This window comes from Candoia aspera, chromosome 1 (genome assembly GCF_035149785.1).
Source record: "Candoia aspera isolate rCanAsp1 chromosome 1, rCanAsp1.hap2, whole genome shotgun sequence".
In the NCBI taxonomy this organism is placed as follows: domain Eukaryota; kingdom Metazoa; phylum Chordata; class Lepidosauria; order Squamata; family Boidae; genus Candoia; species Candoia aspera.
Window position 1 is genome coordinate 338,160,434 of NC_086153.1, and position 20,943 is coordinate 338,181,376.

The 20,943-nt window shown below is 48.7% G+C and overlaps 1 protein-coding gene across 1 annotated transcript; it reads right to left on the reverse strand.

Annotated features, from left to right (window-relative positions):
- Window positions 1–1,483: 1,483 nt before the first annotated feature.
- TLE5 (TLE family member 5, transcriptional modulator) lies at window positions 1,484–20,350 on the reverse strand. The gene is made up of 7 exons (XM_063290913.1): window positions 20,185–20,350; window positions 16,718–16,815; window positions 14,208–14,271; window positions 9,219–9,263; window positions 7,321–7,383; window positions 5,978–6,052; window positions 1,484–2,775 (listed from the first exon to the last, which is right to left on the reverse strand). Exons 1-7 carry the CDS (start codon window positions 20,209–20,211, stop codon window positions 2,557–2,559), a joined length of 591 nt encoding a protein of 196 aa, XP_063146983.1. The 5' UTR covers window positions 20,212–20,350; the 3' UTR covers window positions 1,484–2,556.
- Between the last annotated feature and the right edge of the window lie 593 nt (window positions 20,351–20,943).

The following is a 20,943-nucleotide window of genomic DNA, read 5'->3' on the forward strand; positions in this document are numbered from 1 at the left end:
AAAGCCAAGAAAGATCCCCATTGGTTCTTTTATGTCACCTGACCTGACAGTGCAGTACCACCCTCTGTCAACAGAGGGGCTCAAATGGAGCACCTTATAAAGCCACAGCGCCCTCTAATGGCAATGCAGCCACAGAGGATGCCAAACCTTATACCTTTATAGAATGTTTTCACTGGAGACTTTTAACTGTTGTTTTTCAATGATCCTTTCATTTCCAGCCTCAAAGGTTTGCACACTGGCAAAAATAAACAAACCGAAGAAAGGGGAGCTAAGAAGGAAGAAAAAAGCAGTCACGGTTTAACCAACAATCTGATTTCTTTATTTGAAAAGGCACAGCTATTACATCCTCAATACAGAATTTTTTTTTCAGTTCCTCTTAATATAGGGTCAAGTGATTAATAAACACATGGAGCCAACAAGATTTTTCTCTCTCTTTCTCTAAAGGAATATATACAAACACGAAAAATTCTCTTTGTCGTAAAATTTATTTGGGGAATCGGAAAAAAAAAGAAGAAAGTCGAGCTAGCATTACCGAAAGATAGAACAGCTGCAGGATCCTTGGGGTTTTTTTTAAGCAATGGGAAGGGGCCAAGAAGGCTTTCACGAGCCCCCCCCCCTTCATATCCTTTCCCATCCCCTTCAACACCCAGAATTTCAAACAAACAAGCAGAACGATCCAGCTGAGAAAAGGGAGTTGAGTTCAGATGGTTTCCAAATTCCAGCTTTTAACCCGAAAACAGAGGGAGGGGAAGGGAACAGCAAGGTTAAAAACAACATGCCGTTGAGAGGTTCACCTGGAGGCAGAGATACCGAACTAATATATTTATATATTTATATATATTTATATATATGTATATATATAAAATTTTTGCTTCTGTGCTACCTTAAAAACAAGAGGCATGCATAATGACAAAGGTGCTTGCTTAGCTAAAACAGTGCTGGTGGGAGCCGGGAAGGAGAGAGAGAAAGAGGGGTCCAGCAGGGGTCCGGTGGCTTCGGAAAGCCCAGAAGATGGCTGTGGGAGTGTTATGGGGGGCTGGGGGTGGGGGACAGCGGCTACGTGAATGAAATTCAAAGCAGAGGGCTCTGCGGAGAAGCAGTACCCATCGGCATACGTGGGCTAAGCGCCGCCGAGGAGGAGGCAAAGCAAATTAAACCACGGGCTCAGAGTTGGGTGGGATCTGGTGGTTTGCAAATTATTCCATTCCTTGTGCTGGCAAAGTCCGACGGGGTTGGCCCCAGCCAGGACCCTTGCAAAGCCCAAGTGGTCAACACAGCCTGCCTTCGATGAAACCATCGGTGGGATGCGCATGTTCACGTCCCGCCGCCCATGCGACTTCCCAAAATCAAACACGCCACCCTGCAGTGCGGGACAGTCTTTAGGAAGACTATCTCCCTGCTTTGAGTAATGCGCCTTCAGGTTGAACACTGCTGCTGAGTGCTTGCAGGTAAGGGCAAGCTGGCTGGATCTGGGATTTTGTGGTGGGGGAGGAGAATCTAATCCACATGGGGAAATTGTGCCGTTGGGAGGGTGAGCCAGACTCAAGGACCCTCAAGCAATGTCCTCTAGAATAGTCAGTATCCAAACTGGGAGGGCCGGGGAACTGGAAGGGTGATTCAGGGGCTGCGTGCAACATGCCAGCATCCCTTGGGGGCCTTTCGATCTTTGCACTTCAGCCATTCCTCCTCAGCTGGAGGCGTTTCCAGTGGGTTTGTGGGTCCCAGAAAATCTGCCAATACTTAAGGCAGCCTCTTCGCCTCTTGCCCCGTTGGAGATGCCCTCTCCCAACGGGGCCTGGGAGAGGGTGCCCCCCTCAGGCATGAAACCATGGGCATCCAGCTGTTGGGAACTGGGTGCCACTGTGTCAGGGAGCTCAAATTGGATGCGGGGTGCTGGGATGGGTTTTTCGCACCGCATCCCTGGGCACCTGGGGGGCAGGAAATGCGGCTGAGTTGCAGAAGGCCAGTAGCCTCTCCCCTCCGCCTGCTGCCGAAAAGCTGCCGAGGCAGGCCTGGGGGGGAGATTCCCAGGATCTGCTTCTCCCTGGGATGGCTCTGGTTTGCACACCAATGTGGGATCCAGCAAACCGGCTTCCTTCCCCTTTGCTAATGCCAGCCCCGCGAAGTCGGTTTAACCCTGGGAGAGGGGCTTGGATGTGGGAAGGGGGTCGCCAACCTCGAAAACGCATCGCTAGGATTCCGATGCCAGCTCTCTTTTGGAATTAATTTGGGGGGGGGGGAGATGGAAAGGGAGGGGCCAGGCCCCTTCCCCACCTGACCTCCCACATGCACGCCCACGCCCAACGCAGTGCCATTGATTTGGGATGTTTGGGGACCGTCCGTGCAACCCTGGCCTGCTAAGGGCTGCCACGGAGGAGGGGCAGGGAGAGGAGGAGGAGGGAGGGGCTGAAACGTTATTGCTGCAACTACTTTCTCACCCCCACCCCGCTGAATGACCGTTGCTGGCCCACCACCCCCGGATTGGATTAAATACGGCATCTTCTGCACCCTGGATCGCCCCGCCCTGCCTTCTGCCCCCCACCGGACAAAATCCACCTAATCCGACTTCTCTCCATCGTCATCTTGGTGGGTGTCCCCGTCGTGCCCGTTCTTGTCTTCCTTGGAGAGGTGGGCCTGGGAGCCCAGCGCAGAGAGGGAGAGCAGGCCGGTGCTGGCGCTCACAGCCGGCAGGGAGGGGGCCTGCAGGCCCACGGACAGCGGGGTGAGGGGCAAGGCCAGGGCCTGAAGCTGGGACAGCTGATGCGCCTGAAGCTGCTGCTGCAGGGAAGATCCGAGAGAGAAAAGCAGATGAGAAAGGGGTGAGATGCCGCCATCCCCACTGTCACCTGCTTTTGATCGTTTCTATGGGTTTACCATCCCAGTCCAATAAAACACAGGCACGTTTTAAATGTAGGCTGTCCTCGTTTAGTGACCACCACTGGGACTGGCAACTTGGTCACTAAGTGAAACCGCCCCATGCTTACGATCTGACTTCAGCTTTCCTTTGCCTTACAGACCCACAAAGGTTGTAAACGCGAGGATTGGTTGCAAAGTTCCTTTTTCATCACCACTGTAACTGCGAACGGTCACTAAACAAGGCAGTTGCTAAACGAAGACGACCTGTACAGAAAAAGCCCAAGCTGGAACAATGAAGGAGGAGAAGAGGGTTTTGACCGACTTCTGCAAGCCTGCTATCGCTAACAACTCGGCAACCTCTATTGTGGGGGCCCAAGCTAGGTCTGGCTTGCAGAAGGACAATTTGTTTATCTGTTTATTTACCTATTTGTTTTTCAGATTTATATAGCCGCCCACCTCATATGAATGGCTCTGAGCGGCTTCCAACAATTAGACCAAACAGAACTATGAATAAAACTACGAAAAAAGAACAATGCCACCATTTGGAAACAAGAAACAATACAAAAGCATATAAAAAACCATCCTAAAATATATAAAACACACAGCCAAGGTAATCCCATTCATCAAAACTATCAGTACAGTTGCTGTACCAGCTCAGCCAAGCTCCTGAGCCCCCATGCCTTGTTAGTAAGTGTAACCTCTTGGCCAGAAAGAAAACAAAAATTGCTGACCATTGGGTTTAACAGTGCCAGGTGCCAGGGGTGGTATAATGGGCAGTGTTAACTATGTCCGGAGTTACTGACTCAGCCTCTATTTCTGGGCGTGCAAACTTATAGTTATTAAGCGTGCATGCTCAGATGTGCTTCTTGCGCAGTAAATTAGTATACTCTGCTTGCTGATGTGGCTTGACAGGTTAAAGTTGGAGGTTCCCCTCACCTACCCCCATCCAGTTCTGTTCTGTTTTTAAACAGGAATGGGTGAAAACATGTAAGTTCCCTTGAGCATAACCTGACAGCATGTTGCAAGGCCTTCTAAAAAAAAGCAGACAGGCGGAGACCCCCTCTAATGCAGTGTTTCTCAACCTTGGCAACTTTAAGATGTGTGGACTTCAACTCCCAGAATTCCCCAGCCAGCTTTGCTGGGAGTTGAAGTCCACACATCTTAAAGTTGCCACGGTTGAGAAACACTGCTCTAATGTCATTCCTGGGCAATCTATATACCAGGAGATTCTCAAGAATATAAAACAGTTTCTCCAAAACCAAAATTATTGTTCTTCTAACTGCTGATGCTGGATTAGTGCCGGGAGCTACAGCTGGTGACCTAAGATCTTAGGAAAGGCCCTTTGGAGCATCATTTCCCAGAGATTAGACTGGCCCCAATCCTGTTGGGGTTTTTTTGCAAGTCCTTAAAGGCATGGTTTGTCACTGGGCCCGGGGATCTGGGTGTGTTCTGAGTCTGTGCGACGGTTGTGCAACTTGTGTGGGTATTGTTGTTTTTTTAACCATGGCTGTGGATGGATGTGTTATTTTTTTTTTTTTTACTGTTTGCTGTTTTTCTGCTGTTTTAATTATTGTTGGCTGCCCAGAGTCATGAATTCGAGATGGGCAGCCATAGAAATTGAAGGGAGGGAGGGAAGGCAGGCTGTAATTATCCAATTTAGGAGCTTGGGAGACTACATATCCCAAAGCCCCTTAATGAGGTATCAGGTGGCATTGAGCAGTGACATCACCACAAATCCGTGCAGTATAGCAGTTAGTTTATTGGCGTTAAAATTTGGGTGGATCCTTATCTGAATCCTTACAGGCTGAGGATCCTCTGTTTCACAAGGCTGCTGAGAACATAAAATACAGATAGGGGTGGATGGAAAACTATGCACTCTGGGTTGAAACGTTGAAAAGATGGCTAGTGACAATAGAATGACTCCGTGGCGCAAGCACAGAAAAGACTGTTCCAATTTTGGGAATAAACAGGGCCCGCGTCTGCAAAACACACGGTGTTAATAATAAATGGTTATAATTATGTGGAGTCCTTGGTGCTCTCTGAGCTTGGCTGTTTGCTTGCAGACGTTTCATTACCTGAGTACGTAACATCATCAGTGCGAGGGAGGGTGGGGTTGGCTCCCTGTTTATATACAATGGATTGCCCTGCCAGTGTTGGTGGGGGGGTGGTTTTCTCCTTGGTAGTTCCTTGACTGGGGCATCTCTTCTATTGGAATATAATTCTGTTTATGCATTTATTTTGCACATCTTCATCCCCCTTTCCTCCAAGGAGCGCTGAACAGTGTTCGTGATTCTTTCCCATCATCCCCATAATAACCCTGATAGGCAGGCCAGCCCATGCAGGAAAATATTCTAAGCGCCCGGATTCAGTGGGAACAGAACCTAGGCAAGACACTCGAACCACTGCACTGTACTGCCTCCTGGCTGGTAGATGCCCTGAAGAATGGAACGTGCAGGCTGCATCCACAGAAGGTGCTTAAACAGGCTGCTGAATTAGCTCGTTTCCGGGTCCTCCCAATAGAAAGGACGCAGGGCTCCCACCCCACCCGCTAAGCCCACCCAGAACAAAATCAAGGGAAACACTAACACGGCAGATGCTCTGAATGTATTTGCTGGTTTTTACTTGATCTGGCTGGCCTCTCCGTCAAGCTTACATGGTTAAGCACATGAGAACCAAAGCTGCAAAAAACTCCACACGGGTACATCCCCGGCACCTGTCAGTCCCACCAGGGAGGCCAGACCTCGAAAATCAACTCCGCTGGACGGCTAAAACGACTCCAATTGAGATGGGCCCTCATAGCAGAATCTGCAAGTCGGATTGTGCTGAAGTTCCTGGGAATCAGGGCTGTGTCTGACTGAGCCACAGTCTCTGCACCAGTCTCTCTCAACCGTGGCAACTTTAAGATGGGTGGACCAGCAAAGCTGGCTGGGGAATTCTGGGAGTTGAAGTCTACCCATCTTAAAGTTGCCACAGTTGAGAAACGCTGCTCTGCACTGAAAAAGCCTCTGCCTTGTACCCAGCAAAGGAGGAGAGCAGACACAGAAAAACAGGGGCTGTTCCCAAAGGTGAATTCCCAAGACACCCCCCCACCAATCGGTTCCAATAAAAGAGCATCACAGACCCGAATTATGGAGTTCAGCTCTGGGGCAGTCACTTGCTTGGCCCGTTCAATGGCTCCCAGGACTTGCTGTTGGTGCTGGGGGGGTGGGGGGGAGGGGGGGGAAGAGAAGGCAGAGTTAGGAGACCGTAACAAACCGATCAGCAGCAGGAGCAACGAGAAAAGGCAGGGTGGCTTTTGAGCCCACTTCCACCGGAAGATCCTAGGAAATCCCATTTCCCATCGTCATCGTCATCATCATCCTACTAAAGCTCTCAATTGTGTTTGTCTGTTTGTGCCCTCGAGTTAGCCCAAAAGGTGCGCTGTACCGCAACCATTTTTGAATCAAGGTACCTAAAATCTGCTAACTCAAAGACTGTGTTAAAAAAATCTGGGACCCATTACTCCTAGGGAATTGACGTTTCCACAATCCTCAGGCTGGTTTTATTTGCAAAGTTGGGGCCGTTGCGCCGCCCCCGCGGCCACGTGATCATGGTATCTGACACTCCCTGCCAGCTTCCCACAAGCACAGCCAGCAGGGAAGCCAGAAGTCGTTTCCGCCCCCCCGCCTTTTTGCCCCCCCGCGTTCATTCCGCCCTATCTATCTATCTATCTATCTATCTATCTATCTATCTATCTATCTATCTATCTAATCTATCTATCTATCTATCTATCTATCTATCTATCTATCTATCTATCTATCTATCTATCTATCATCTATCAAATTTGTCACTGCCCATCTCCTCCCATCAGAGTGATTCTGGGTGGTTCATCTGTTTAGGTAAGTAAGTATTGACTTATTATTGAAGTCTGTTTGCCCCTAATTATTTTTTTGATTATGAGCTACACCCCTCTTAGATGATCACGGGACCGTCCAGTATTGAGGCAAAAAAAAAAAATGGTCAGCCTAAAATTGAATGTCCATTCTGGTCACATCAGACGGTACCACCTTTCTCTCAAAGGATGACCCAACGGGTCACAGGGTTGTCTAGTTGTTGTTGTTATTCTGCACTCTCCCTTGCCCACTTCCACCAGAGGGTCTTAGGAAATGCCATTTCTCCTGATTCTGGCTCAAGAGATACACTGGGCCCCTTGGAAGCCCCTCATGCCTGCCATTATGATCAGAGGAGTTTCCAGGGCATTCTAATCCTTAGGAAAGTGCTTAGGAAACTTGAAGCATGGGTGGGGGGAGCTTGGAGGGGAGTGGTGAAGATTCAGGTACTAATGTGGGTCAGGCAAATCCCATCACATTCCCGATGAAGCCATTAAGGCTGAGCAGAGCTACCCTACTTTTTGAAGGCTGAATTAGGGCATTTCTGCCCTGGCCTCTTTTTCCTAAAGTTCCAGAGCCAGAAAAGGCGAATTACCTCTTGCGAAAGGTATGGCAAGACCTGAGCGCAAATGCCATTTAACCGCTTGACAATCTCAGCCTGAAAGGGAAGACAACACAAGGTTAACGAGGAGGATGGTCCTTCAAACAGCTGCTTGGCACAAGGCAGCAAGAGACTGACGCCAACTCCAAAGCCATTTGCATCATTGGGGCGAACAGGGCATTTTGCAAATGAAACCATCGAGATCGTTTGCATGATAATGGCATTCGTGGGAAGGCTGCAGGTGACATAATGCCCGTCCCTTTGCAAAGGATGCAAATCTCCATTTTACTGGCCTTCCTGAACAACCAGCAACTTCTCCACCTTGCCCCCAGTAGTCTTTTAAAAGAAGTGTTCAGGAATTCTTCTGGTTTTGCACAATCCTTTGAACCAGGGTTTCTCAACCAGGGTTGCGTGGAACCTTCAGGGTCCACGGGAGGTCCCTGGGGGTTCCCTGGGAGATCACAATTTATTTAAAAAATTATTTCAAATTCAGGCAACTTCACATTAAGTTTCATTCTTTATTTTTAGTTTAAGAGCACGGCTAATGCACATATATAGGCCTACCCATGAAACAAATAGAATAATTTTGTAACTTCTGCCCTCTATTTGAGCCTGAATGTGCAGGGGTTTTCCGAGGTCCAAAAAATGTTTCAGGGTCAAAAGGTTGAGAAAAGCTGCTTTGAACCATCAGGTAAAGAAATTGTCAGAGGTTGCCTTGTGTGAATGCACACAGGTCCATATGCTGTACAAACTGTGCCAGTTTATGTATTTTGAATGAGAACAGAGAGGGGTAAAAATGAGCAAAAACAGTGCCTAAGGAAAAGAAGATGGGAGCTGAGTAGATCAGTGTTTCTCAAACTTGGTGACTTGAAGATGTGTGGACTTCAACTCCCAGAATTCCCATGCTGGCTGGGGAATTCTGGGAGTTGAAGTCCACACGTCTTCAAGTTGCCGAGGTTGAGAAACACTGGTGCAGAGGTTTAATTTAATTCTGAATTTGGTATTTCAATTAAACCAAATGTTTAAACTAGCAAAAAAGGTTGCAAGTCGTGATCATATGACTGCAAGACGCTGCAACGGGTTGTAAATGCGAGCCCGCTGCCAAGCGCCCAAATTGCAATCGCATCACCGCGGGGTTGGTATGCTGGTTGTAAGTGCAAGTACAGGATGTAAAGCACTTTTCCCAAGGCCGTCGTATCTTTGAACCATCATTAAACAAACAGCCGTAAGTCGAGGACGACCTATAAACCAAGCCCTGCTCCTATTTGCGGCCACATTCCAAAAAATGCAGGGGGAGGCTTTGTGGTTCCAATCTGGACTAATAATGGGTGCTAGAAGTCGACGGAGGTCCACGGGGCTGCCGAGCAGCCTCACAGCACATCTCAACGTAGAAAACCGAGACAAGAATAAAGAAGTAGGCTGGATGGAGCTAAAACCCATTTTTTAAAATTGAATGTGGTTTGCCCCAGCCTTGAGCAGGATACCTTGAAAGACAGGGCGTGGTCTGCAAAGCCTCGCCAAAGGTATGATAAGTCAGAACAGGAGGAGGATTACACGCACAAGGAGCAGATGTGATTAGCTGCAATTTAATTTAAATGTCATTTAAATGCGATTTCAATTATATTTAGTGGTTGTCTGGGACCCGCCCAGTTCTTTGGAAAGGCTCTGCCTGTCTGGGCGGGGGTGGGGGGAGGAGGGCCCTGAGTATAATCAAAGGCACCATGTAGCCCCTGGCCTAAAATGCTGCTCAGACAATTCCACAATCCAAAACCAGACACACAGGAGAAGGAAGCAGCCTCAGAGAGCAAGACCCCCCCGGCCTTGATTCAGTTTTACGTAAAAGGCTGCCTTAAAAGTCCCTTGCAGAGAGGAGAACAGTATTAAAGTCTTACCTGCTTGTGCATTTCAATATTGAGGCCATAGGACATCTCGTAATACTGGAAGGAAGGAAGGAAGGAAGGAAGGAAGGAAGGAAGGAAGGAAGGAAGGAAGGAAGGAAGGAAGGAAGGAAGGAAGGAAGGAAGGAAGGAAGGAAGGAAGGAAGGAAGGAAGGAAGGAAGGAAGGAAGGAAGGAAAAAAAGAGACATTAAAACATCTGCTTGTTAGATCAAATCTACACCTGCTTCCTGCCTCCTAATTTCTAGAGTTGTCTGTACAGGATTTGGACACAACTCATCGCCCAATTTTACTAAGAGGTATACACTCCCTGCCTGTGGAGGCTCTATATCATGATCATGGCCGGCCATGGCCTCTAAGGCACGCACTGCCCACACGCAGCTAGATTAGAAACAGATAAGATTATGGGTTCTCCATCTCTGAAGGTTTTGAAGATTCTATGATTCTAACTGGCTTTCTGGCCCATTAGAAGGGTGGACTAGATGACCCTTTGAAGTCCCTTCCCACTCCACAATTCTATGATTCTAAGCAACAGGAAATGAGACAAAACAAACATGTTTTGATTTTTGGAAGAGTAACAGCAGGGAAGTTAATACATTCCTCCCCCTTCCCATGCGCCTGCAACTTTGCCACACCCACACTTAAAATTCCTTCCTGGTACAGGATTTGAATCAAAGCTCCCCATGGCGGCCAGCAAATTATTATTTTTTTAAACAGCTTTACTGTAAAGTGCATCAGGGCAAAAAAGAGTAAGGAAGTGAGGAAAGGAGAAAAAAAGATGAAAACAAAACGGATGAGCTACGAAAAGGTTGGCACGTATGCTCCCATTGATTTTGGCCCCACCCACACTTGTTCTAGCCCCACCCCCTGGCTCTAGCCCGGCTCATGTTGACTTTGTCCCCATCCACACACCAGCTTTTGCTTAAGAGAAGGCGATTCCTGTCTCCCAACTTTGCATCCTTGATGTGGAATTAAGATGCAACCCTGCAGGAAACTCAGACCACGCCAAAACCCTTCCAGCCCAGCTAAGGCCAAGCCGTGATTTTAGGTGCAACCAGGATGAACTCGGTGTGATCATAAGCCATCTCTGCCTTCCAAAGCAAACCTAACAATCACTTAATGCATTAAAAATCTCTTCTCCCTGCCCCAAAATTGCTTTTGTGCTTATTTATTTACTGGGGACGATTTTTGCCCTGCTTTTCATTAAAAACGTTCCTTGTGCAACCTGCATATTTAAGCAGCAAAACACCAACAAGAACAGATGATCAAAATTATATATGGCCAAGCGTCACATGGAGAAGCAATCCTGGTGCCTTTGTGACAGGCACCGTTAATTCCAAAACCTTATGCCAAGAAAATCCAGGTTCGGTAGTCAGAAAAACCCAGATAGTACAGGTAGTCCTCGTTTAACAACCATTCATTTAGTGACAGTTCAGACTTATGACGGTGCTGGAAAAAACCCGACTTGCAACTAGTCTTCACCCTTAGTGCTGCAGTGTCCCACAGTCATGCAATCATGATTTGGGCAATTGGCAACCGGTTCGCATTTATGACCCTCACAGCCTCCCATGATCACATGACTGCCATTTTCAACCTTCCCAGCCAGCTTCTGCCAAGCAAAATCAATGGGGAACTATGTGACTTGCTTAACGACCACATAGTTTGCTTAATACCTGCAGTAATTTGCTTAATGACTGTTGCAAAGAAGGTAAAATTGGGGTGGATTCACTTAATGACCGCTTTGCTTAGCAACCAAAATTCTGGTCCCAATTGTTGTTAAGTGAGGACTACCTGTTTACCTTCTGCGTTCTCTATTTTTCTCTGAATGCCATTTCTGAAATCACTAGAATGAGCCATTGACAAAAACTTTCCATTCCCCCCTCCCCAGTTTTCATTCGATGGGATGCAAGCATTTGCTTTTGAAATGATTTCTCCAGAGGAGTGGAAAATTTCAGAGAAATCCTCTTAGGTCACTTTTTCTCAAAATGTGGTCCAAGAAACCGTGGGGGTCCCCCCAAGACCCTCTCAGGGGTCCGCAAAATCATTTCCTAGATATTGAAGGTATTTTCAAAAATGTAAGATGTCACTCTTCTCATGGTTATTTTTATTTGTTAAAAAAATAGGGGTTTTTTTCATGAAAAATGTTTTATGTATATTAATATTTAATGCAGTGTTTCTGAACCTTGGCGGCTTGAAGATGGGTGGACTTCAATTCCCAGAATTCCCCAGCCAGCTGTGATGGCTGGGGGATTCTGGGAGTTGAAGTCCACCCATCTTCAAGCCGCCAAGGTTCAGAAACATTGATCTAATGGGTTGAATATTGTTATTTTTACCTGATTCAATAAATAAATATTCTACAAATGCGCCCATTTTCATTTTTAATACCGTAAATATCAATAAATACATACAAACAAAAGCTCTTTTGGGGTCCTCCATAATTTTTCAAAGAGGGAAGAGGTCCTAAGAGCAAGTTTCAGAAACACAGACCTAAAGGAAATTAAATGGCAATCGTGCACCTTTTACTGGCCTAACATCAGAGATTTATTTAAGCTGCCACGATCTGACCTGGGGCCTCTGGAATTACCTAAGAATTAAGCCGAATTCAGTCTTCTGTTCTGCATAATTGTTCATGCAGGCCTCAACATTAAGGACTAGCAACTTTGCAAGGCAGGGGGTTTGGCTAATTGCCGTAATAAACCTAATTCAGTCTTCTGCTCTGCATAATTGGTCTTACAGGCCTAGGTAGAATTCAAACACTCAACATTAAGGACTAGGAACTTGACAAACCTAATTCAGTCTTCTGCGCTGCATAATTGGTCTTACAGGCCTAGGTAGGATTCAAAAGCTCAACATTAAGGACTAGGAACTTGGCAAGGCTAATTGTTTGGCTAACTGTCATTTGGCCATCTAAATGAAAGACGCGGCCCCAGCATTTTGCAGCTTTCCTTGACTCTCATGAAAGGACACCGTGTGCTTACACCACCTCACTTATGCTGGAAGACAGGATGAAGCTGTCCTCCTCCAGTCTTTTCCCCCCCTTTTTAAATTGAATTTCCTGGGAAATACAAAGCTTTCATTCCACCGGCCCTTATCTCTCCGCTCCAGGGAAGGCGCGGCTGTCTCTTTCTGGAGGGCCTGGGAACTTGTTTCAATCAATGCTAACGATGCCTTGATTGTGGAAAATAAAAATCCATCACCTTGGATCTTGGCAGCGGCAATGCGTGCAGCTGGCCGCCTCGAGCAGGACGCGTCAAGGAGAACCAGCTAGCTGTGTCAGGGCAGCAGCACAGGGTGCTGATTTAAAAGCTAAATAAATAAAAAACTGAGTGTAATGCGGCGGCCTTGGGTGACTTATGCAGATGGTCAGTCTCTTTTGCAAGAATGACAGAGGCTGAGTAGATGACACAAAGGAATCAGTTGCACAAGGTAGCAGAATCCTTGTTCTCGCTCTTTGGGTCTCTCCGGCACCTCCTCAAGTTTCTAGTCCTCAAGTTAAAAAAAAAAAGGAAAAGATTCCTTCTAGCTGAGCTTAATTCCTGCTGGACTAAACTGAGAAGTCTATCCAGTTTTCTTCGACTCAAAAGGGAAGTGACTTGCTGCTGTCTTCTTCCAGATTATTTAATTTAAATTGCCAGGCTTGTGGCCTGTCGTCCAGCCTAAGAAGTGTCCCATCCTGTCATGAGCACTGACGGTGAGCAGGAGGGGGCCCCTATCCAGGGGGGAAAACGCATGCGTAGTAGTGAGGAGTTGAGCAGCCATTCAAAGAGACACAGAACAGACCCGCCTTGACTTTTGGGGTTTATCTGTCTGGGTTTTCTCACGCTTCTTCAGTTGGGTAGGATTTTCTGTCTAATGTAGCAGTAACAAAACACTAGAGACTTATTCCTCGTCTCGGCGTGGTTCCTGCTTGTCAGAACACATCCAAATGGCAACCAGCTCATTCAGCAAGGAACAGCAAGCCATGGTTTGCCCCCACCCCAGTGACTGCCACACCCCTCCATCAATTTCTCCTTCCTGACAAACACCGAGAAGTCATTCCTTAAAGCAGTGTTTCTCAACCTCACTCACTTTAAGATGTATGGACTTCAACTCCCAGAGTTCCCCAGCCAGCATTTGTGGACTTCAACTCCCAGAGTTCCCCAGCCAGCATTTGTGGACTTCAACTCCCAGAATTCCCCAGCCAGCATTTGGGGACATGCTGGGACTAGGGAATTGAAGTCCACACCTCTTAAAGTTGCAGAGGTTGAGAAATACTGCCTAAAGGAACTAAAAGAACCATTTGGACACATGAAACATGATCCCAACTTCATGAAAATGATATTAAGACAAATGGAGCAGATGATGCAGAGAAGGGGATCTGGGGGGGCGGGGCTGAAATAATCCCAAAAGTTTAATTAAAAGGGGAAAGGCAGAGCTCTGGAAAATCTCTTCCTGCCACTGAAGGGCGAAAGAGAGGAGATCTTGTTTTCTATTCCCATTCAAAGCAAAGTGGGAGACAGCAGGCCAAGTTTGGGAGAAAATCCTGGGGCCAAATTCCTGTTATTAACTACATCCAAGAAAGAGGGGTTAAAAGAGTCGCTTTGGCGAGATGGGCGGTGAAGAAATGCGAGGAATATATAAAAAAAACATAAATAAATAAATAAAAGTGGACTCAGGTTTAATGAGGGGGAGAATCCAGAACAAGAAGCTGGTTCAGAGCTGCAGGAATGTGTGTGGGGGGGGCTTTAGTTCACAGGGTTCGATCTTCCTCGGGGGGCCATCTGGCCCATGGGGGCCTTAACCCCCCCCCCAAAGCTTTCAATCCCTTGCACGTGAACAGGGCAGCCTGCACAGGCTGTGGTCTGCAGAGGACCAGGTGGAAGAGTGCTGCTCCCCCTCCTCCTTTCTAGGGGGCAAACTGGGGTGGGGGGGGCATCTGCCACTCCGCCCCGCAGGGCTTGCAGCTCTCCCCTGCAGGAGCCATCTACCACGAGTGCGAAACTTACCATCACGTAATGGCGCTGCATCTCCGATTTTTCGCTGGCGAGCTTGTCGCATTCCAACTTCAGGCTGCAAGAAAGAGGGAAATTGGGGAGGTGGGCACAGGGGAAGAACAGGGGGGGATTCATTGCCGTAGGAAAGGCCTCCCCCTTGGGGAACGTTGGCGAGATTTGCCTACTGGCGCTGGGAACTTTTTCAGAAGCTTGGCGAAAGGAGAACAAAAAGGGACGTTTCTGAGCAAATCCTTCCATATTGCTACGGCCGCCTCCTCGGATGATCCTCGGACCTCCTACTCAAGTCTACAGACGTGGCATTACCTGGTGGTCTCCCATCCAAGCCCAGCAGGCCTAAACTTGCTGTTGTGGGGGGGAAAATAAACAAATGGAAGAAAATGACATATGCTAACTTGAGCTGTTTGGAGTACAATTTGGGTAAAAGCCAGCATAATGGGAAAGACTCAGATAATAGCCTTATACTGTACATTTGCAAGGCAAAAAGCATCTTGGAGGAAATCTGTGTGTTTCTCTCTTATTCAGGAAGGAAGGCTTATTTTTATACCCTTTCTGGTGACGCCTCATCTCAGCTGCCCTGGAAAAGAAGCATTCTCTCTCTTCCAGCAGATTGGACGGAAAACCTCTTTTAAAGAGGCACTAATATCTCTTGCTGCATGCTTGTTCTCAAGAGGCATTCCTTCCATATTTTTACACAGGCTGAAACACTCCTCAGATTATTGAATTCCTCCTGGGAATTCCCTATTTTTTAGCTTGAGAGTCTCTTACCATCCTTAGGTTTTTTTTTAAGTTACTGTTTTTAAAAACTGAGTGCATCTTATAACAGTGTTTCTCAACCTTAGTAACTTTAAGCTGTGTGGACTTCAACTCCCAGAATTCCCCAGCCAGCCAGGAGTTGGGAGTTGGAGTCCACACAGCTTAAAGTTACTAAGGTTGAGAAACACTGTTATAAAATATACCCCAATCTCCAACCACATCCAGTCTTTTAAAATGCATTGACCCGGGTATGAAACTTTCGGTGTTTCAGGTCACACAATGGTGGATTTGCAGTCATTTGTCGAAAGGCATAGAAAAGGGGTCTCAGAACAGAGGAGAGGCAGATCTGGAGATCACACTGGGATCTCCTGGGAGTTCTCTGGATGATCTGCAACAGATTGGCAAGCATGTCTGACTCCAAATGCTTTAACCAGAACATCCACAAAATTACACCAGTCGAAAGAGAGAGCGAGCAGGCAGGCAGGCTTGGGGTGAGCAAAATGGAAACTGCACAAATGAAGGATGACGTTTGATTCAGCACTGATATTAAAATTGTTATCTTATTCTTTGCACCTTCTCAGAAAAACTATTTTCTTATTCTAAGGGTTTGCAAAACCGAACTTTGTCCACCTCCCTTCCAAATGGATCGCTATTGCTACTGAAGCCTACTGCTGCTGTGTTAAAAACACAGTTGTCGTTTCTGGATTTTTCAATAGATAAGTGTCTGTATTTCAATTTCAGGAGAGAATTAAATCAGGACAGTTTTTCTGTTTTGACGCCATCTGCTGTCCTTTATGGCCTTTTTACCACCTTGTTCATGATTCTTGGAATTTATCCTTGCTTGGAGCTTTATTTTTAGTTTTTTAAAGCAATTATATTATTTTCAGTTGTTCGCAATCCCTTAATGATACACTGGAAAATTACAAACTCCTAGACTATTCGGATCCCTTGTTTACTGATGCGTGCTTTGCTTTCTTACTGTTTCCTTTAAAGCTGCATTGTTTCTCTTTTCTAAAATGTTTAATTTTTTTAAAAAAAACATGCACTTGCTAAGGAGCTAAGCCTCATGATGAGAGCACAACTTCCATGTAAAACTGCAAGGTCAGTCTCCTGCTAAGGTAACCTTGTGTACCCATCTAGGAATTCAAGCCAGCTGCATCCTCTTCTACTGTTCTATCCCAGCTATGGATCTTCAAAGGTAGACTGCTTCTAAACGTGGAGGTTTCATCAAACCAGTTGAATGCATAATTATTCTACTTTTAACCTCCACGAACCCATCTAAACCAATTTGAAGTTATTTGATCTAATGACATCATTCAATTTGGTGTTAGATAGCTTCTCCACCCTCTCATAGAAAATAAATACCCAAATAAGATACATGAGTCGAGACCAGTGCTTTTCAAACCTGGCAACTTTAAGATGTGTGGACTTCAACTCCCAGAATTCCCCAGCCAGCCATGCTTCCATTTTTCTGCTGAAACAGCCAAAGGCTTTTACAGGATCCCCCAATTTTAACCCCGTTGCACCAGGACTGTACCCCACTCAGGCCCTCGTAAGCAAAACTCAAGCAAATAAATACATGAGTAATAAAACTAAGTCATGCTGAGTGCTATTCCTGCGGGATCTAACCTTCTTTTCAATTTCACCAGCCCCCACATCCTGGACTAGGGATCACCATTCACACAACCACGGTCTGAAGCAGGGAGCATAGTGAGAAACCAGGGTCTGGAGAAAACTGACCGATTTACCTGTGATACTGTGCCTGGAGCAACTGGAATTCATCTTTAATCCGGTCACAGGAATCGGATGTTGTGAACTTCAACTGCTGAGGCAGATGAGAAGACGCCTGAAATAGCGGGGTGGGGGGAGGGATATCCTTTAGTCACAGCTGAAAGATTACCCCGGGAGCCTGCGTTAATTATATTTGATTTGATACGCTGCTAAGCTGCCTGCTCAGGATGCTAGTCCTCAAGACTCACAGAAGAAAACTTGCACTGCACCCTTGAGCAAAAGACCTAAACTATGATTTAGGAGCTATGGTGACAAGTGTTTACACCCCATCCTAAGTTGTGATGTGGTATACCTGGTTTTAGCTTAATGGTTTTAGTTTAATAATCACTAGGCTGCCTTACAAGGACACATAATCAATCAATCAATCCTCAATATGTTTTACACAGCAATATTTTGAAAGCCAGTTTGGAGCAGGAGTGAAGATGCTGAGCCAGAAACCAGGAGCCAACGAGCCCTAGTCCTCCCTTAGAGGCTGAAGCCAGCTGGGGGATTTGGGGCCAGTCCCTTTCTGGCTCCAACCCACCTCACAGGGTTGTTGTTATGGGGGAAATTGGAGGTGGGAGCTGCCTTGAGTTACACAAATAAAAGTGGGAGATAAATCTAATAATAAATAAAAGTTTTGGCCAACTTCAAAGCAAGCAAGCCAGCAAATCAACAAATAGCAAAACATCACAGATACTGCAACCAATTGCTGGCCTGCTCTGCATGTAGGTGGATGTTCCCAAACTATGGGATGTGCCACTTCTGAGTGTGAGATGTGGGTGTGTCTGCAAGGTCAGGGAGAGAAAACTCTATTTTTGAATGCTGCCCTCTTCTCCCTTTATCTTCCTAAACAGTCAGCTAGCCCAGGAGAGCTAATCCATCAGGTTTTGGATTAGCCTTTTACTTTTAAGGAATTCACTTTTTATACATGGGGGAACATTAAAAAGTGACACTTTCTGCAGGCAGTTTGAGTGCACCTAATCATATGCACACAAACAGACTGGCTCATACACTACATAAAGCAATGCATTTTCATTTTTGTGCAGCTTTTGGTTTACTGGACTATATCCGGGCTGCAAAAAATCTCTGTAGCCAACAGAAGGCAGCAAAGGGATCCAGAAACATCTGTCTGCTGCCCTCAAGTGGTGTTGGATGTTGGCAGCACTGTATTATTTTTAAATTTATTGGCTGCCCAACTCCAATGGACTCTGGGTGGCAGTACAGATCTGGCAGCCCAAGATCAGGCTTTTACTGATTTATTGTGAAATACATTTATATAGCTGGCTGTCTAAAAAGAGTGACTACATAAATTTGTCAGAGCATGGCCCAGCAAATTCCTTCTAAGATATCTGAGGCCTTCAATACTCTTAAAGCAATGTTTCCCAACTTCCAGACAGGTGGACTTCAATTCCCAGAATTCTCAACCATGGGAGTGCTGGGCAGGGAATTAAGGGAACTGAAGTCCTCACCTCTGCAAATTGCTCAGGCTGGGAAATACTGGTTTAAAGCATTTAAATACCCTTTAATTTGACTTGTTTCAAGATAATCCAGGTCTGGCTGGTTCTATCAGTTTCATATCTGGACAGCTGGAAACAGATGTTTCCAGGAAGCATCTGATTTTACCAATCCAGCAATTCTATCTGCCTTTAACAGTTGCAACGATTAATGATTTTTCAGAGATCATTCTAAGGGAAGAGCAGACCATGGCTTAATTGGATGTGAGCACAGTCAGTCCAAAGAGTGCTGTGCAATCTAGTTACATTAATTTTTGTTTTGTGCTAGGAAGCTCTTTTTTGGGGGGGGGGCATTCCCCAATAATTTCTATAAATCCAGTCCCCTGGAAAACTAGCTTATCAGCATAAACACTGAATCTTCCTTTCTGATTTTTCTAAATGAAAGGACCTGGATTTTATTTTAGGGCCCCGTGATTTTTGCCGCAAACATACACCATGAAGAGATCCTGAACAGCTTTATGACAACAACCCAATCTGGGGACACACAACTTTTTCCAGGTCTGTCCTTGGCCTTGGAAAGTAATTCTTGGGGGTGGGACACAATGCCCCCCACCTCCAAAAGGAGAAGGCCCAGATAGAAAAATGTGCAGGGCAAAAAGGAAAACTGAATCTGATTCCTTGTAATTTAAATTTAACACTGCTCATGTGACTCTCCTTGCATTTCATAAGGGTCACTTCCGACCAAGCACAGGGCAGGCCAAGCACAGGGCAGGCCGGCCAGTTTCTAGCAGTTTCGCTGTTAGAAGTGGAAACACGGATCCCGTATGCTTTCATCTGTTTCAACCTATGAATATCAGACAGAGTGCGGGGGGGGGGGATGTCTGGCCCCCAAGTTTGTTTATAGCCTCCCCCTCACCCCCAGGCTTTGCCAATTCAACCATCTCTTCTAATCAAATCCTACTTTTCCTAGCCGCAGGCCGACCCATCATGCCACCCCTCCTATTCTTGCCCTGAATGGGCTTCCCAGTCACCCTCCAAACCTGCCCCCCCCCACTGCAACTCCCAGCTGGAGAGGGCCACCTTCTACCTTCCTCAATGAGGACTTGCTTCTTAATCCACACTCATCGTCTCCCTCCCGAGCGCGCGCTTCTGGCCTTCTCCAGAGTCACCCAGGCTCCCATCCAGCTGGTGCTCAGCCAGGCCCGTGCCCCTCGGCTTTCGGGGGCAACCCGTCCCCCCACGGCCCATGCGTCTTTCCCCCGCTCCCAGATCCAGATCCACGCCCTTCCTTCCATGCCCGGTTTCTGCCCATGCCTCGGCTGCTCCCCCTTAAGGAAAAAAGCTTCTTCGGGGGGGGGGGGGGAATGCCTCCTGCAGGCCGAGTCTTTCACGCCCCCCCATTATTCCCCGCAGCCCAGCGCCCAACGCCTCCTCCCCTCCCGCTGCACCATCCGCACCTCGTTCCCCAAATCCGGCTTCTCCTTTCCCTCCTCCCCGGGCGCCCCCCTCCCCACTTCCTCAACCAAAGGCCCCTTTGCAAAACCAGAGGGGGGCTCACGCCTTGCAACCTCCGATAGCCGCCGCCCCCCCTTGATATTTGGGCTCCTCTCCCGAACTCTTGGCACCCTGGTGCCAATGCTTCCCCCCCCCCCGTCCTTTTTCTCCTCCCCCCCGCCCGCTTCCTTGCGCTCTCGGGGCCCCCTCCCTCCGCGACTTCTTTTCCTCCCTCGCCCCAGATCGTTTTTTCCGCCCTCCCCCCTCCCCAGGGCACCCACCCCCGTCCTCCCCTGCCCGCGGCGCCCGAGCTCTCCTCCCGAGGGCCCCGATCCTCAGTGCACCCCGCGGCGTTTCAGCCCCCTCCCCCCCGGCACCCAGCACCCGGCACCCAACCCCCATCCCGCATTCCCACGGCACTTCTCCCCTAGCGCCCGCCCTCTTCCCCTTGACGCCCCGGCACCCCCATCCACCCCCCCTCCTCCCCCGCTTACCGAATGCCGGCTTTGCGGAAACATCATGCCAGTCCGGCCCCCCGGCGGGATGCAGCTGGCTCCGGCTCCAGACGGCCCTCCAGCTGCGGCACCCGCCGCCGCCGCCGCCACCCAGCGGGGAAGGGCGGCCCGGGCGCGAGGAAGCGGAGGCGGCGACTTTGCAGCAGGCGGCGGCGGCCTTTGTGGGGGGCTCCTGCCGCTGCCGCTGCCGCCGCCGCTCGGGCCAGCCCAGCCCCGGCTCTCCCGCGCCTGCCCCGCGACGGAGGGCCCTGGGCCGCCGCGTCCGCTCGCCGCGCCCCGGCGGCCGGCGGAAAGGCTGGCGCGCGGCGGCGAGGAGAGCCCCGGCGCGGCAAGCGGGCAGGCCCCGGAGGCGTCCCTCGCGCGGCTGCGGGTCCCTCTCGGGCGACCCCCGCCGGGGCTGCGGGCCGGGCCTGGCTGCAAGGGCGGGAAGGACGGCGGCGCAGCTCCCGGGCGCGCTCGGCCTCGCCCGCGCCGCTGCTTCGCCTATTGTTCAATGGCGGCCGCGGACCCCCGCGCTCGCTCCTGCGGCTGAGCGGCAGCACCACCTGCTGCTCCGCCGCTGCATTTCCGAGCCCCCCTCCCCGGCTCGCGCTTGGCACGCCTCCGCGCGCGCGCGCCCAGTCCCCGCCTCCGCCCGGGGTCCGTGCGCGCTCCGGCGGGCCAGCCCTCGGCGAGGCGAGCGGGGCACCGCCGCGTGGCCTGGCCCCGCGACCCGCCCGCGGGGGGCGAGGCGGCCCC

Excerpts from the sequence above, each read along its gene's own strand:
- TLE5 (XM_063290913.1), bottom strand. The coding sequence starts at position 20,211 with ATGATGTTTCCGCAAAGCCGGCATTCG. Across the intron at positions 14,272-16,717 it reads CTCCAGGCACAGTATCACAG|CCTGAAGTTGGAATGCGACA; the intron begins GTAAATCGGTCA and ends TCTTTCTTGCAG. Across the intron at positions 9,264-14,207 it reads TGCAGCGCCATTACGTGATG|TATTACGAGATGTCCTATGG; the intron begins GTAAGTTTCGCA and ends CCTTCCTTCCAG.